Raw genomic sequence first — 16570 nt, forward strand, 5'->3', positions numbered from 1 at the left:
AAACTCATTTCTATAAGTGCTCATTTTTCCTCCACTGACTAGAGAGAAATTCTGGTGAGTAGGCTTGATTTATGATATCTAACTATTACAACAATAGAGATAATTGGAGTAAGTTTAATGCAGAAACCCCCCTTGAGGCAACAAAGAAATCTATAGAGTAGATTCTGAAACTGTAGAGTTTCTTGAATAATGATGCTTTTGTCCAAAATCAGCATCCCTAAGCACGAGAGAATATAAATAAGAATAAAATAATAAGTTAGAGGCTTCATCCTTAAGCCTTCATTAGAGACTTCAGAAACACAAACAAAACATAAGATGCTCTGAAGGAAGGAAATAGACTTGCTTGGCCAAACTTTAACAGATGAATTAGTCTGTTGTAATCTGTTTAAGAAAGTCTGCAATGATAAAGCAAAACAAACAAGAAGGAATATAAAGTTCTCACAATCTTCTCTCTAGAATTGCTACTGAATAGACACTCCAACAAAGTGCAGCTAGGATCAACAAAAGAAAAGAACAGTGTCAATCATATATTTTTTCCTTCATCACAGGCCTGTTCTCAGCTTCCTTGTTTTCTCTCTGATGTCTCTGAATGTATTTATTACGACTGGTTGAATGAGGCATGATTGACATCCTAAATAAAGTGGGGGATGCAAAACAGTTCATTTTTCAGTAGCACATGATTTGTGGCTTGGGCATGACCTCAGATACAGATAACAATCTAAGCATCAAAACCCCTGGAGACAAACCCAAATGTGTTTCTTTAGCATATAATTTCCATATAAATCCCAGTTACATTGGTTAAAGTGGTAAAAATTCCTTTCAGCTTATTAGTATGTATCTGAATATAGCAACCCAAAACCAGCAAGAAAACAACTTCAGGAAGGGATCATTTTGCCATGCAATGGGTTGGGTTGAAAGAGAGCTTGAAAGGTCACGTAGTCCATCGTGACCATCCATTCTGCCATTGGCAAGAACACACAGGTCAGAATGATTTTTTTTTTTTTTAATGGGTCCTAAATGGACCAAATCTCTACATGTATATATCATATACAATACTGAAATGGTGAATTATCCTCACATCCAGCTATAGGATTCTAGGGAGATGACCTTCAGCTGCTACATACACACTCCACACAAACTAATGAACATGAATTTTGTTTTCAAATAAAATAGTGTGTCACCCTAGGATCTAAAACATTTATATAGACTATAAACACATCCATAAATTAACATGTATTAAATACAATATTATATATTTGATTTTTAATAAAGTGTAAAACACGTCCATTTAAAATTTTCCCTTTTGCTCTTAGTCTTCTGATTTTCTGGACTGTTTTAAAATATATATTGGATTTGGATCCTAATGAGAAAAAGTGGACAATATACTCTGGACTTGCAAGAGCAAAACAGGGATAATAGTCTCTCTTCTCACAGGCAATATAAACATCATTCATTCTAAGGAATTACAATAAGGATTCCAAATCCTTTCAGATTCTGGGCTCGCAGCAGTACCAACCATTGCTTTTGTTCCAAGTAGCTGAGGGAAAGGAAAAATTACTGATTTTTATAAGCATATACATTTAGGAACTTTTGCAGGGTATATGACTAATACGCTGCAGTCATCCTACTACTGCATGCCAACTGGTTCAAAATCTGACCTCTGTGTGTCCATAAAGGATATTCCCCAAAACAATAACATAATCTGAAATTGTTCTACAAGTATTACATACACATAATAACTATTAAATTATTATGCAAGACCTTGATTTGCCAGTTTGTCTATGAGAGATACTTTTAAAAAAATATAATCTCACCAATTCATATTTGTTGAAATTTTTGCTATAACAGTTTTCAAATAATGAGTGTGGTTTATTTTCTTCCTAAGTCAAAGATCATTTTGAATATCAGCTAGTCATACAAGTCTGTGTTAGCTCACCTTTTGTACTTGGATCAAATTCCCATAGCAATCTCGAAATCAGTTTATTCTTAGTAAACACATGAGACCAATCAACAATATATGAATACAGCCATCATAACTCTGTTGTGTTCAAAAGGGTTCTTCTTAAGATAACATTAAATACCATACAAATTTCAGCTTCCTGCAGATGAAGCTCATGATAAAAGCAGTATTGATGTGTTTTATTTGTTCACTTTATCAACTGCAAGTATGAGACAAAGAACAAAACAGTAAAATAATAAAACCTTTACTCAGCCCATTCCAGTATCAGTCTATTACTATTAATATATTATAAAGCAGGAGTATAACTGGTAGATTAGATATACCAAGATTGATTACTTCTAGCCTGAATCATTGTTCTGTGCTAATAAGAGCAAATGCTCTCTTCATGTTCTCTGTATACCAGGAGCTGACACGTTTGCCAGCCCTGCTGCAATCACCTAGAGAATGTACTTGTTGCTGCCATGTCACACCTCATGAGCTTCAGCAAATAGTACATACAGCTGCACACAGGAATGGAAACAACACAGAAGAGCTAAATGTAGTTGCTAACAGAAATTTCTAGAATAGCCCAGGAGGGCTTTTACAAATCAGGACATGAAAAGTCCCTTCAAATCTAAATTTCCCTTGGTGGTTAACTGCTGCTGCATTAGCAAATCTTGTGAACTGGAAAACCTTGCTGAGCTGTCTCACATATAGTTACATCATTGAAATGTGAAATACAACTGCTAAGAGTCTTTGCAATCTTTAAGTATTTTCAAATGTATCAATTCAATCACACATCTATTAGTGTTATAGTATGCTGTACCTGTTCACAAACCACAGGTAATAGCTGATTAAAACATACATAACAAACATGCACAAAAAAAGCTTTTCAGTATTTTAAAGGAGAAAAGTGTAACTTAGAATTCGCTGAAAAAACAGCGGCAGACTTTAGAAGAGTGGGAGACAACAGCTCCAAAGCTGCAGACTTACAGACTTACTGTAAATACTTATATAAATCCCAACCTACTTTATGCATTCACAAACTCTGTAGTCTTTTCAACACCACAAATGGCCACAGGATTACAAAAGAGAACTGAAAGAAAAGGAAAATTGGAAGGCCAGCTACTCAAAACTCTCTCAAACATAATCACTGAGATAATTTCTCAAAAAGGATACGCAAACAGGGAAATAAAGAGGAGAAAATATTCTATATGAACATGTTTACCTGTTTCAATTATAAAAACTAAGAAGCATCTAGAAAAAGTTTCAAATATTTAAGATGCACTTTTTTCTGCTGAATTTGGGTTCAGACATTTTAAGACCTTTGTTTTGCTAAGTCAGGTTTAACGTAATGTTAGTTAACATATACTCATATAATAAATTTCTTCCAGTAAGGAATCACTCCAATATTGCACTTTCCCATCACTGTCAGTTTTAAAACATGTCTCTAGATATCATGCAATAACATAAGGATCTTAGAAGGTTACAAGAGGCCCATGAAAGAGTGTTTTTAAAATTTCCTGGGATTGCAAGGTATTTAAAAGATGTTACAATAAATGTATGTCAACTACATCAACATTCTCCTTCAGTTATCAAAGGTATGCATGCTGTTCCTATGAACTAGTAGTAGAAGTACTGACCTGGAACAGTTAATATTCTTCACAAGTTTTACAATGACATCACCACTCACCGTGAGGAAAATGTAGTCAACAACAAAGTCTGTGGAAGCTATTTCTATTTTAATAGAAATGTGACACCATCTCATCACAAGCTGCATGGAACAATGAATTTAAATCTGTCTCATGGATTCAGGTAAGCTATATCAATTAAGGATACAGAAAATAATTTGTAATCAGGTTTTCCCTGATAATGTTAAACAGGTAAGCCTTTGAACTCAAAGTGCAAACTAAAACAAGTTTTTTGTGAAAAAAGTACTATTGTCTGTGGAAGATGTTGTGGACAGTTGGCTAGCTGACAAAGGACATACTGATATAATGCCGCTAGTTGAGCAAGGAGAACAGGACGAGAGTCGGGAATCAATGTATGAAAGCAGCAAGGTCACTGTGCCCTTGCCGAAACTTGAGGTTGTGGGAGAGGTTCGTTAGCTAGCAAGAATGAAGAAAGATAAGAGAAACCACAACAAGGTGGACACAAGAATGTAAACGTAGGCGTAGTTGACTGATAAACGACTAACCAATGATGAGCTCAATTTTTGCAATATGCATTAGCCTTATTAACACTGTTATAAATGTATGTGCCTATTCAATAAACTTCTGAGACTTGCTGATCACTCATATTGCGTGCCGCATTTCTCCCGCCGATCGCAACAATTGTCAGCGTCCTATAGAACTGAGGAACACACTGTGCATGATCACGCATTTAAAAATCTTGCAACAGTATTTCTTTACTAAGGTCAAACTCAGCACCAGTTTAAAAAGAGCCTGTTCTGACGGCAAAGGGGATCTTATGCAGACGCAAACATCACAGCAGGCCTTCTGGGTGTACAGGATGCTATTATCCTTTGCTTGCTGACAACATACTTCCCTTTATATGGCAAGACCATACTTCTGCCATTACAGTTGCCCTAGTTCTGGAAACATCAAAGTTATTGTTCTGAGAATGCCACTAATTTATCCCTTAAAGCAAACATATAAAACAACACATAACACAAGAAATATGCTCACTAGCTATCTCTTTTTTGCCTTAAGATATACAGTATTAATTACTGAAACTCTAAATGGCATTATGTTATGGATGATGGGTTTATGAGAACAATAATTGTAAGTTTTTACTCCTACCTTTTCCTTTCCCTAGTTCAAAATTTTGCTTATATACTAATTTTTTACATTTCACAAAGGTAGCAATTAGAAGGATACCTACAGTAGCAGGGAAAATCAGAGCTGAGTGGCAAGAGAATAGGCTGGCTAGAGTGTTCTGCTCCATATTGGCAGAAGACACAGGTCAAGTTCAAATCAATTTAAGTTCTATTTATTAAATAAATGAAAAACATTTTTGTCAATTCTTCCTACATAAAGTCATTAAATTACAGACATGACACGAAAATTTGTAGGTAACCCCTGTCTTCGCTTCCAGTGTTCTATCAAATGAATTTTTTCACCTTCATTTTAGGTGCCTTTTATACTTTATTCCTGACACATTTTTCCTCTCATTTTCAGTCCATTATGAATGAATCCAGTAAGACTTCACTGAAAATTTAACAAGTGAGCAAACAACTACTTGTGTACCTTAGCAGGCTCCTCTTCTCACTTGGGAAGCACTGCCCTCATATATTGCCAAACCATTTCCCTTTATTGTATTATGTCAAACATGTCCCAGTCTTCGGGCGTCTGCTTGCAGCCTTCCACCCACCCCACCGATTGTTGGGCCACACACATCTGCCTGAACCTATTCATCGTTTCTCTGTCAGAGAATTTACAATCTAGTTATAAAACCTAAATGCAATCTGACCATTCTCTGTATGGTTCAGCTATTAACAAAACAGGTTTTCAACGCATGGCTGAGTTTTGTAGAAGCAGTTATAAGACAAACATCACAACCACATACACAGAAAGAGGTTTTAAGAAACTCCACTTCCATGCTATAAAACAAATGAAAAACATCATAATGCTTATTGCAAACATTAATTAGTCATGTAAACCTTGATAGTGTATAGCTATTATGGCGCACATCTTAAAAGCTTCATTGCTGAAATTCCATTTGATGCAAACCAACAGAATAATTGAGATTGGAAAGGACCTCCAGAAGTTATCTACTTCAGCTTATGGCCAAAACGGATGCAACTGCAAAGGCAGGTGAGGATGCTTGGGTTTTTGCTAGTCCAGTGTCAATTAAGGCTGGAGCCTCTCTGGCTATGACATTATTCTAATCCTTCTTTTTTTCCACCATGTGTACAGTCAGAATGCCCCTTGCTGCAGTTGTGGTCCCTGTCACATTCTTCTGCTGTACATCTCTGAGAAGGACTCTTCTCTGTAGCCAGTCATCAGATAGACAGTTGGCAATAATGATAAGTCCCAAATACAAATGTTTATTTTTAAAGCTAAATGCTGTTCAATTGCACTTTTCAGGAACAGCTGATTGCACATGAAAAACTAATGCTACTTTCATCAATATAATTTCCCTGGAAAATACAGTGATTATAAGGTTAATTATAATTTTAAACCTGCTAATTCGCCATTCCCTTGCCTTTACCTTTGCTAACAGGTTGAAAAAACAGAAAACAAGGCCAAGACTGCTTATTGCATGCAAAAATGTTCATGTCCACAACATACCCAGCACAGGCCAAGACCCATGGTTTTTTTTCCAACTTCACCAATTAGATAGGAAATTTTTACGTGTAAGCAAAATTCCCTTTGTCAGCATATTTGTAGTTAATTGAAAGATTCCTAGAAGAAACATTCTGTGGTTAATATTTATGGTTGCTCATAATACAACTGACTAAACTGGCTTAAGGGAAATTTTTACTGAAAGATACCTAGTCAGCTGTTGCAATATTTAATCTGTAATTTGTCCAAGAAGACAATGCTTGAAATATCCTGTAAAACAAAATATCACCTCAGTATTTCCCAAATTGTACACAAAATGAAAAGAGGCTAACTGCCAAAAAAATGGATAAAATATATTTTTGCATACAAAGAACCAATTCCATTTGGTTAATTGCTTACATCCAGAACTTATAAATAATCAGGCTTTACGTCTTCAGAAAAATTACTGTATTATAGGATTTAAAAACTGCTGAATCATACTGTAACATCCTACATATATTTCCCTATTAGAGCTTTCATGCTACTGTAGAGAGCAGAACTTAGCATTGGAATATGAAAGCCTTGATGCCAAGGAACTGGATCTCTTTGAAAGACATTTGTTTCATATGGAAGAGAGAGAGTAAGCCGATTTCCAGAGTCATTCTAGGAAAAAAAAAATACATTACTCCATCTCCTCAGAAGTATACAACAACTTCCTCATAATAGGTGATATAGCATTTTTAGTTCCAAAATGTGTACTGTTCACAATTCAAGTAAAAAATTATGACAGGTAAACACTTAAAATAGTGAGTTTATCTTAAACTGAATCTAGCATGTCATGAATTCAGCACTCAGCATCTCATAAGTGCAGTGGAACCTAACATTAAGTACTTTGATTTGTTATCTTCTCTAGGAATCAGTCGGAACATTGGCTTCACTTTCAAGGGAAGGAAATTACTTTCAACAAAGTATCAGTGTAACAATCCTCTAAAGTGTCAAGGTATCTGATCATCAGATTAAACAGCGTATTGTACTCAGAGCATATATTTAAAAATTATGGTCCATCTATATTTATCATAATCAAAAATACAATTGATCTAAACTGCAAGAAAAACCATATGAATACCCATTAATTTTTTTATCCGATATCATCACGGACTTTCAGTCTGAATTTACATAAGGAGGTGTCTGATCAGAATACCCTACAGAGAATGAGCACTGGAATTTCACATTAGTTGCTGAACAATCATATTGCCTGCCACTTCCAGCAATGAGATTGTGTAGCTTATTTCACTGACTTGTAAAACCCTTCCTAGTTCCAAGTACCTACAAGCAATGCCAGTCATAAATAACCAGCAATTACTTTGCAGCAGTTGGAAATGTACAGAGAAAAAAGGTATCAAATATTTTCCCATAAGAGTTGTCAAAGTTTCTTAAGGTTCAAGGAAAAAACATTCAGGAAATATATACTGATACCTTTCTGTACATACATAGCAGCAGATTCTGCTACAGCAAAGCACATTCCTAGCGTCTAAATTATAGCTATTTCAAAGGCAAAAGCAACATTTTTCTAAACCAAGGCAGGTTTCAAGCTCCTTTTGCTCAACATGACCTTCACAGTACAGTCAGCCATCCTACTGTAAGGCACTTACAGGATCAGAGACAGCTTTCCAGCCAACCAAATCACCGCTGCAATTCCTGCAACATTCCAAGCAGCTGTCCACTTAGACCCAGGACCTCCAACATACTGTGACTTCTCATCATCTAAAAGAGTATAAAAAATTATTCTATACTGTTCCACATTTTTTAAATTTTTATTAAAAAGGTAAAAATTATGTCATTTGGTAAAATAGGTTTTTTCTTCTTCTCCATTTGCCTGATCACTAAAAGATGAAGTAAAAATAATTAAATAGAATTGATAAATCAGTTAATTTTGAGATTGAAAATTACTGTTAACACTCCTCCAACAGCAGAACATAGGGCCTCCTTATGTAACAATTAGCTTCTAACACCTCAGCATCCTACAATTTGAAGATCACAACACAACCATTTTTTCTCACATCTTTCTCACTTGCCAAAGAATCAGACATATATTTTTGTGTAACTACAAATTAACTTTTTATTATTTATTTCCTAATCTATCCGAGTTGCAACACTACTTCAACTCACAGTTCTTCCACTGTAAACACAGGTAAGTCAATATACTTATCAGTACGTACCGTACCAATTCAGCAGCATCAAAATTAAAGCTGTTCTACACAGGATAATCAACAGATCTGTGTTTTTAATTATTCTGCTTCTAAGGTGGTCAAGACTAATATCCCTCCACTTTCACTACAATGGGTCTTAAAGAAATTTTATGCTATTTACCTCAGAAGAAAATTCAACCAAATACCTGTCTTAATGTCTTAGGAATAAAATACACACACCCATTTCCAACCTATCTGAAGGGGCAGTTATCTTCAGTTAAGTGGGCAGTTTTCTTTATCTCTTCCACAACCAATTCTGCACCTGGGGAGATATCTTCTGTTAATGGGCCATTGAGTGTCACTGCATGACTGATAAAATGGCATCATCCCATTGTGAGATGCTCCACCCAAAGGAAGGAGCCAGGCATTCCTAATTGGATAGAATCAGAGATTTGGAAGACCACAGCCAGCCTTTTCCACTGGATTCCCAGAGAAAGACCAGGCCCATCTATACCACCACTGGATCTTCAGAGGAAAACTATACCCTTCTACAGGACCATTGCTTCAACAGAACCACATGAGTGGTCCTGTCACTCCAGGAGGACTACAGCCACTATTTAATCAGACTGCTACCACCATCCTGACCAACAGGGTGTCAGGTTGTATTCTGACTTGTCAGTGATGTTTTGTATTACTCCATTGTTTATTTTATTTCTTTTTTATTTTATTTTCTTCCCTAATAAGGAACTGTTATTTCTACTCCCATATATTTGTCTGAGAGCCCCCTTAACTTCAAAATTATAACAATTCAGAGGGACAGGGTTTAAATTTTCCATTTCAGGGGAGGCTCCTGCCTTCCTTAGCAGACATCTGTCTTTTTCAAACCAGGCTATGCATCTGACTTTAATTATTTTTGCAAGTCTCTCAATGTTGCATTTTAAATTAAACACAAAGACTATATTATATGCAGGAAAACCTAAAACAAACTAACAAACAAATCAAGCCCAAAACCTGAAACAACTGGGTGATCAATGAAGTGGATTTAGTAAATTTCCAATGTATTATTCTAATATATACTCTAATAAATGTTCAGCAAGCAACAATTTGTTTCTTAATTCAACAGCAAGGTACTTAATTCGATAAAAAGGCCAATAAAATCAAAATCAGCCAGAATATGAAGTTTGCACAGCACCACTTACAATACTACAGTAGTCTTCTCAATCAATCAACACTTCTTTCACAAAGAGCAAAGGCCATCTGACTCCCCCATCGTTACCTTTTTAAAAATAAGTATTGTTATTTTTAAATCTCCAACCTTCAATTTAATCACTAAACAGTTGAAAGCTATAACATTCATTTATGTGACTTTGTGGCCTAAAGAGTCTAGCCAGAGTCTTTCCAGTAGCGATTCTTGCAATCTAGTCTTGTCAACTTCCTAGTCATAGCCATAGAGTTTAAGTGTTATAACCATAGCTTTAACCACAACAGCTTCTTTCCTCCACAACTGCTCATTTTCCACAGTAACGCAACCACTGCCTATTAAACCCCTCCTGAGCACTTCATAATACAACCAAGGATCATGTACAGTATCTGAAAAGTTTCCTTAGAAAAAGGATTTTACTTTATAAATGGAAGACACATAGCTTTCTTCCGCCAACAGTATTAACACACATATAAAGATACTCACACGAAGAATAGATTGTAGCACAGATAATAAAAGTAGAACTACATATTTGATTTTTATCAAGAAAAGACGAGAGGTTTTGAGTTTTTTTTTCCCAGCTAAAATAACAGAATAGGAAAAGATTTTCTGAGGTCATTGAGGCACAGAAACTAAAGTGATTATTTAGCTTCTGTGTCAGCACAACCTCCTTTGCAGTGTCCTACCTGCCAGAAGACAGATGACTTGGTACGGAGACCTAAGTACAAACAAAAATAGAACAGAAATTGGAAGACTTAAGAAGGCCAAGCAGAGGTATTTGTGAAAGGTTGTCCAGTATTTCAGTCAGAAAGAAACTTTCTTAAATGTAATGCAAGAACCATTAGATAGCCATTCACATTATAGCTACCAGAATTTAGTAGAAAATATTTTCATAATTACAACTAATTCAAATTCAAGGCAGTTCCTTCAATAAATACCTTCTTACTGATATTTATTTTACCAAGCTAGTCTCAATAATGAAATTCCAATTAGCGATCTATTATGAATAGCATATATTCAGTTTGCACCATTTGGGAACTCTTTTGTTTTCATCAACTAAACAAGACTACATTCCTTCAAAAATTGCATTATTCAGATTTGCACGTACAGGCTGAAACTTGTTGAACCCTCACATGAAATCACACCGCAATTATCTTCTCCAGTTCTCATTTCTGAACAGATGCCAGTGAGGGACACAGCAGCAGAAACAACCTCAAATGCAGTACTTTGATTCTTCCTCCAGAATGATAATCTGCATTGCATTTTTCAAAGATCAAGCTCACACAAACGCTTAGCAGTTTACCCAAAATAAAGGAGTTTACTGAAAGGTCTGAGCATAATCGTAGAGGAAGAAGTGACAGAAGCCACTTAATATCCCTCATAAGGATAAGAAGGATAGGAGACAAGAAGTATGATTTGCAATTTTTTTGTATGTCAAGGCATTTTCTATGTAGAAAGTTGGGTTTGTATTTAAAGCAATTATGCTCCTATATGAGCGCTCAAAAGAAGCTGACAAAATATACAACACTTATTTCCTTATTTCTATAGCTGACCTTTAAAAACATATTTCTAAACATACTGCTCATTTAGCTATTATAGTTCATACTTTTAAAAGCATGTTACCATTCAGGATGTACAGAACTAACAGCATGGTTCACTTTTTTTTTTCTCTCAGATTAATTTAGCATAGCTATTTTTATTTGACACACAAGAAGACATTCTAAATTAGCAATGGAGGGACACCTAGCAACCTATCCAGCAAGTAAGTTCTTGCTCTCAGTCAAACATTGGAGAAGGTGTTCTCTCTATTACAGACATAGAACAACCTTTAAATTAACCTCTACTTTTTGACCTCAAGGTTAAAATTAGTGTCTGTAAATATTTACAGCTTTAACTTTTCATCATTTGAAAATTTAAACACCAACTCATTTCTACATTAACACAGGAATTTTGGAATAAAAAGACTGTATGATTGTACAATCAGGACAGGAGGGTTTCCATAAAGGCAACCAAAATTAATTCCAGACCAAGAAATCACACTTTGGCAACATCTTTTTATAACAATGCCTGCATTTGCATACAGTAAAAACCAAATTACATACAGGTAACGTTGGCAAAAACATCCCTTAATCTGCAGTAGGAGAGCACTGTCTCTATAAGTGCTGGGAAGTGCAGCTGCAGCATGTATTCCCAGGGAACTGCATGAGCTGTACAACCCCCACTGTGACACACACAGCTCCAGCTACAATGCTGCTGGCACTCAAACTTCACAGAGTGAAACCAGCTGAGAGAACACTCCATATCTTATAACTCATTCTGCAACATCCGATAAAGTTCTACACAACTGTTGAGATCTACCTCAGCTAAGCTCTTACAAAATAGATGCCTGCTTCAACACAAAAGTTACTGAAAAATCAAGGTCTGCCAGGCAAAAACAAGCATTCATCTTTGAAAGATGATGTCATGTGTTACATTATTATTTTTGCTCTTTGGAGACAAATAAATGCATTTTCCACACTAAAAATACAACACATTTTTATTTTTTTAAATCCATTTAAGAGATGGAAAGGTAGTATTCTGGAACACAGAATAACTGAAATTACTTCACTTATTTAAAAATTATTCCTATTTTGATTTTCAATTTATTAAGTCCCAGTAATACAGCAGTATCTAAATTAGGCATCGAGCAAGTGATCCAGTTAAGAACAATAACATTTTGCTCAGTTCTGAATCAACTTAAAATTTTGAGTTCAAAAGTTACAGCATGTAACATTGAGCTCTCCTAATTCTGGTATCAATAAAAATGAGTTCAAACCAAAGGGAAAAACTATTCTAAAGGCTGAGGTAAGATATAACTATCTGTAAAACACTAAACTGCAATTAAAGAAATAATTTTTTGCTACCAACTTATCATCTCCATTGGTTTTACCTGACTAATTTAATATTTTTAAAGACTAATGCCATTTTAAATATTTTGTCTAAAACAAGGTAAATGCACACGTGTGCATACAATGGCTAATTTGACAGCTATGATTGAGATGAATGGTTCACCTACATCAGGTACAGAGACTGCAAAGACAGAGACATGCAGTCTTCATCCAGTACCTTTACCAAGTATAAACACCATCAAGTACTTGAGTAGTTGGGTGATCATTTGTACCAAAAGTCATAAAAAAAAAATATATATATATGTGTGTGTGTATATATATATACATATATATATTTATCAAGAACTAGATTGGACAATGGAGGAAAAACTTTCACATCTGCAAGCAGTATCAGGATCATGACCACAGGCTCACTGATTCTCTTCTGGGGCATCCAGGACCACCAAGAGTGACTCACCTCTTTGCTCTCTTCATACCATCAGAGATACCATGTCATTCTGGATGGCTGCTGGTTATACCACAATTCCTAAAGGGATTGTTGAGATCACAACTAGCAAAGTCCATTGTAAGTAGAAGGTCAACAGCCAAAACTTGGAGCAAAAATGAGTTTGAATGGCCCTGGTCAAGCAGCCATGAAGCAATATTTTACTTCAGCTCTTGTCCTGCAAAAGACCACTCTTCCACAACCTCTAAACTATCTTCTGCTACAACTTGGCAAAGAGGAGACAGTGGACAAATGTAAAGCAGCCAACAAGGATACAAAACAAAGGTTTACATATCCATTTGCCTATCTCAGTCACAACAACACTTTCACAACAGAATTTCTGAGCAGATCAGTAAAGGAGCACCTGATGGGACATTGTGCTTCCCCATTCATGCCTTAGCTAAATCAGGACCTCAGGACCAGCAAGTAAAATTCATGCACATGTGTGAGTTATAGAAATCATAAGTAAACAATCAAAATGAAAAAGATAAAAGTATTAACCTATTTACACAATAGAAGCATTGTACAGCAATATTCTCAAAAACTGACAAGTACAAAATCACATCCAGATACTATATCCTGCAAGATTTTACCACACAATTACAAACTTAACAATACAATAAGGAAGCAGGCCAAAACTGCTTCTAACAAATCCATATCAGGAGGTACTTGAAAGTTGTTACTGAAAATGTAAACATTGAATGATATTTTATAATAAAACTAGCCAATAAATTTATTTTTACATTGTCTAACTTCTTTTGTATTGATCTTAAAGTGCTTTGGGAATACTCTGATCTGATTATCCAGTGGACTTCCTAAAGACTAAGAAAAGCTTCCATATAGTGTATAAATACAACTCCTTCTATGTGGGTCTACACAAACTCTACCAAGATTAGGGAAAAGTTTCTAAACATACAAAAATCTCCACAGCACCTAAAATACTAGTTATCCTGCTCAAACATATACCAAAGTGAAAATAACCAATGAAAATGGCTCCGATGGAATCACAAGTGTTCAAGGAGTATAATAAGAATGAAACTATTAATTCTGTTTCCTTATCAGACAATGTGCTCATTCTCTGTTCAGTCTATTAATTACTAATCAGTTATACTGACTCTTTTAAACAAATCACCAGAGCATGACTTGGGCAGAGGGATGCACACACAGGCAGAATCACATTTTACAGCATTCATTAAGTGACCTGAAATTGAAGACTTTTTGCAATATTATCTGTAGCAAATGTGAATAAATTCATATTTGTAACTAGACTATTTACAGAAAACTTTACATGACAGAAAATGAGACAGATCACAGTGCAAATTTTAAGTGTCTAGCAAAAGAAGAAAATTGTCTTACAAATTTCCACTAGTGAAGAGGTAGACAAAAAAATGGGACAATTAAAAAAGATATATGACAAAAAGGCAGTTTGATAATATGGCTTCCAAAGACATTTTTGTTACAATTTATATATTGTGCATTTCACTTACAAAACTAAAACCTTAAGCTTAAACTCTCCAAGCACATAATATGAGTATGTATTATATCCCTGCATCAGTTATGAGGACTTGGACATTCTATTTCTATATTATATTAAGGCTGAAATGGAGTTTCTGTCCTCTATTAGTCTTGAGTATTTTCAACAGCAAAACACTGCCACCTTTTGGCTTGATACATAGACCTCCCAAATTTAAATGTAGACTCCTATATTTTGCTCCATTTGTCCTTTAGGGAGGTAGTTGAATCCTTGAGATCGTATCTAAAATTTTATTCAGTAGACATTCTTCACGAGGAAGAAAAACATACAGTACTAGTCGATAAGGAAAATTTTTCTCATAAGTACATAGCCTAACAACTCAAAACTATACTCCTTTAGGCCACACAATGTTTTAGCTATTTTCTATCTCACAACTCTTTGTTCTTGGCAGTTTTGGTACACATTGTATCACATGACACCTTGCATTGCACTCCTTTTAAGTAAAAACTTGTTAATGCCTTCTTTGAACATCTGAGTTTTGAAAAGAGATGACAGAAATAACAATAATGCATTTTTTAAAATGTTACGTTCCTTGGTCATGTATAAACCTACATTATTGTAGATGAAACACCGATAGTTCAACATCTACATAAACATGTATTGAAATGTATGCAAAATTACTTACACCAGTGACACAATGTCCCCACGTTGTACATCATAATTTCTAATGCTCCAGTGGTTCAAGAGTACTACATCAGATGCTTGTCTTCCCCCAGGATTCAAAGAAGGCTGAGAGAAGGGGAGAAAAATAGATCTACATTTAGATGTACATTTCCTTTATCAATCTTCCACCTAATTCTCTTTCCATCAACAGGTGAAACCCATTAAAATTGATAAAAAACATGCCCACTTAATGTAAGAGGCCAAGAATCTGTTTTATTACAAGAAATACACTTCTTCATTAAATGACATGTTAAATGTCATTAATTTATGACAAACTCTAGTTCACATCTTTTAACACACTACTGCATGCAAACCAGATTACATTGCATACATACTTATGGCAAACCTGATGAAAAGAAGGGATTGCTGTTACTTCTTATCTTTTAATATTAAAATCAAAGGAGAACCAAGTACACTTATTCCCACAAAAACAAAAAAAAATTCCTTGCAGGCATCTTACTATTTATAAAAGTATAATACACTAAAAATGAAGTATGTACTTGCAGCCATATTAATCTCAGCATCCTTTGCAAAGAGGAAAAACAAGCCCTATACCTAGAGCACACACTGACACTAGCAATTAATGTGGGCCTTCCACAACAGGACATGAAAGGGCACATGTTGTCATTCTATTGCAAAAGCTCCATACCTCCTTGGTGATTTCCCACAGGCAGCTCCTCGCAGTACTGACTCCTTCATCACAGCAGAGCCAACAGACTCTAACTTCCTTCTCAACCAGCCAACCTACTCTTGTACAATACCCATCCTAACTGGATCTAGCTGTGGCCTATTAAGGGCAGGCCTGTTCCTAATTCTTCATAATTAATGCAGCTGTAACTCCTTAGGGGTGAAATTACCTTCATCACCATTTCTATTCTACATTCCATCCATCCACAGGAATGACTCAAAATAACCAAGTAATTAATACATAATTAGGAGGTACATCAAATCCCCCAAAATTATTTTGTGCGATATGATACAAAACCAGGGTACCTGATTAAAGCTGCCTCTGACTTAACTCTGAGGAAAGGGGAGATGAAGAAGCCCATCACAATACTGTCTTTATTTATTTTTGCAAGGCTTACTTTAAAACAGAGACTGCTTTTACTAGAAAGAAAACATTTAAGAGTATTCCAGACTGAAGTTTTCTAATAGTTAATTACTCAAAAAGCTTTTTCAGGGTCTTCAAATAAAATTACAGTATCTCCCAAGTTGGCCAAGAGATAATCACTAATGCATATTCTAGAGTTAGGTGATATATGCAATAAAGCACATAATGTTGAAATTAAGCTACCCCTCCTTTGTATGGTAACTACAATATTAGCTAAAAATTTTTTTGTTGCTGTTGTAGAAAAGGCACTTACACTATAACTTGAACTGCCACATAAACCACTGGACTTTCAGTGC

General features: G+C 35.3%; 1 protein-coding gene across 5 annotated transcripts in view; it reads right to left on the reverse strand.

The window, feature by feature from the left end:
* Window positions 1-16570, reverse strand: part of IMMP2L (inner mitochondrial membrane peptidase subunit 2) — a 407353-nt gene that overhangs the window by 372082 nt on the left and 18701 nt on the right. For all 5 annotated transcript variants that reach the window (XM_041471575.1, XM_041471573.1, XM_041471574.1 and 2 more), the window contains exon 3: window positions 15126-15229. In XM_041471575.1, coding sequence (XP_041327509.1) covers window positions 15126-15229 — 104 coding nt within the window. The remainder of the gene's footprint in view (window positions 1-15125; window positions 15230-16570) is intronic.

This window comes from Pyrgilauda ruficollis, unplaced genomic scaffold (assembly GCF_017590135.1).
Source record: "Pyrgilauda ruficollis isolate IOZ18807 unplaced genomic scaffold, ASM1759013v1 scaffold27, whole genome shotgun sequence".
Classification (NCBI taxonomy): domain Eukaryota; kingdom Metazoa; phylum Chordata; class Aves; order Passeriformes; family Passeridae; genus Pyrgilauda; species Pyrgilauda ruficollis.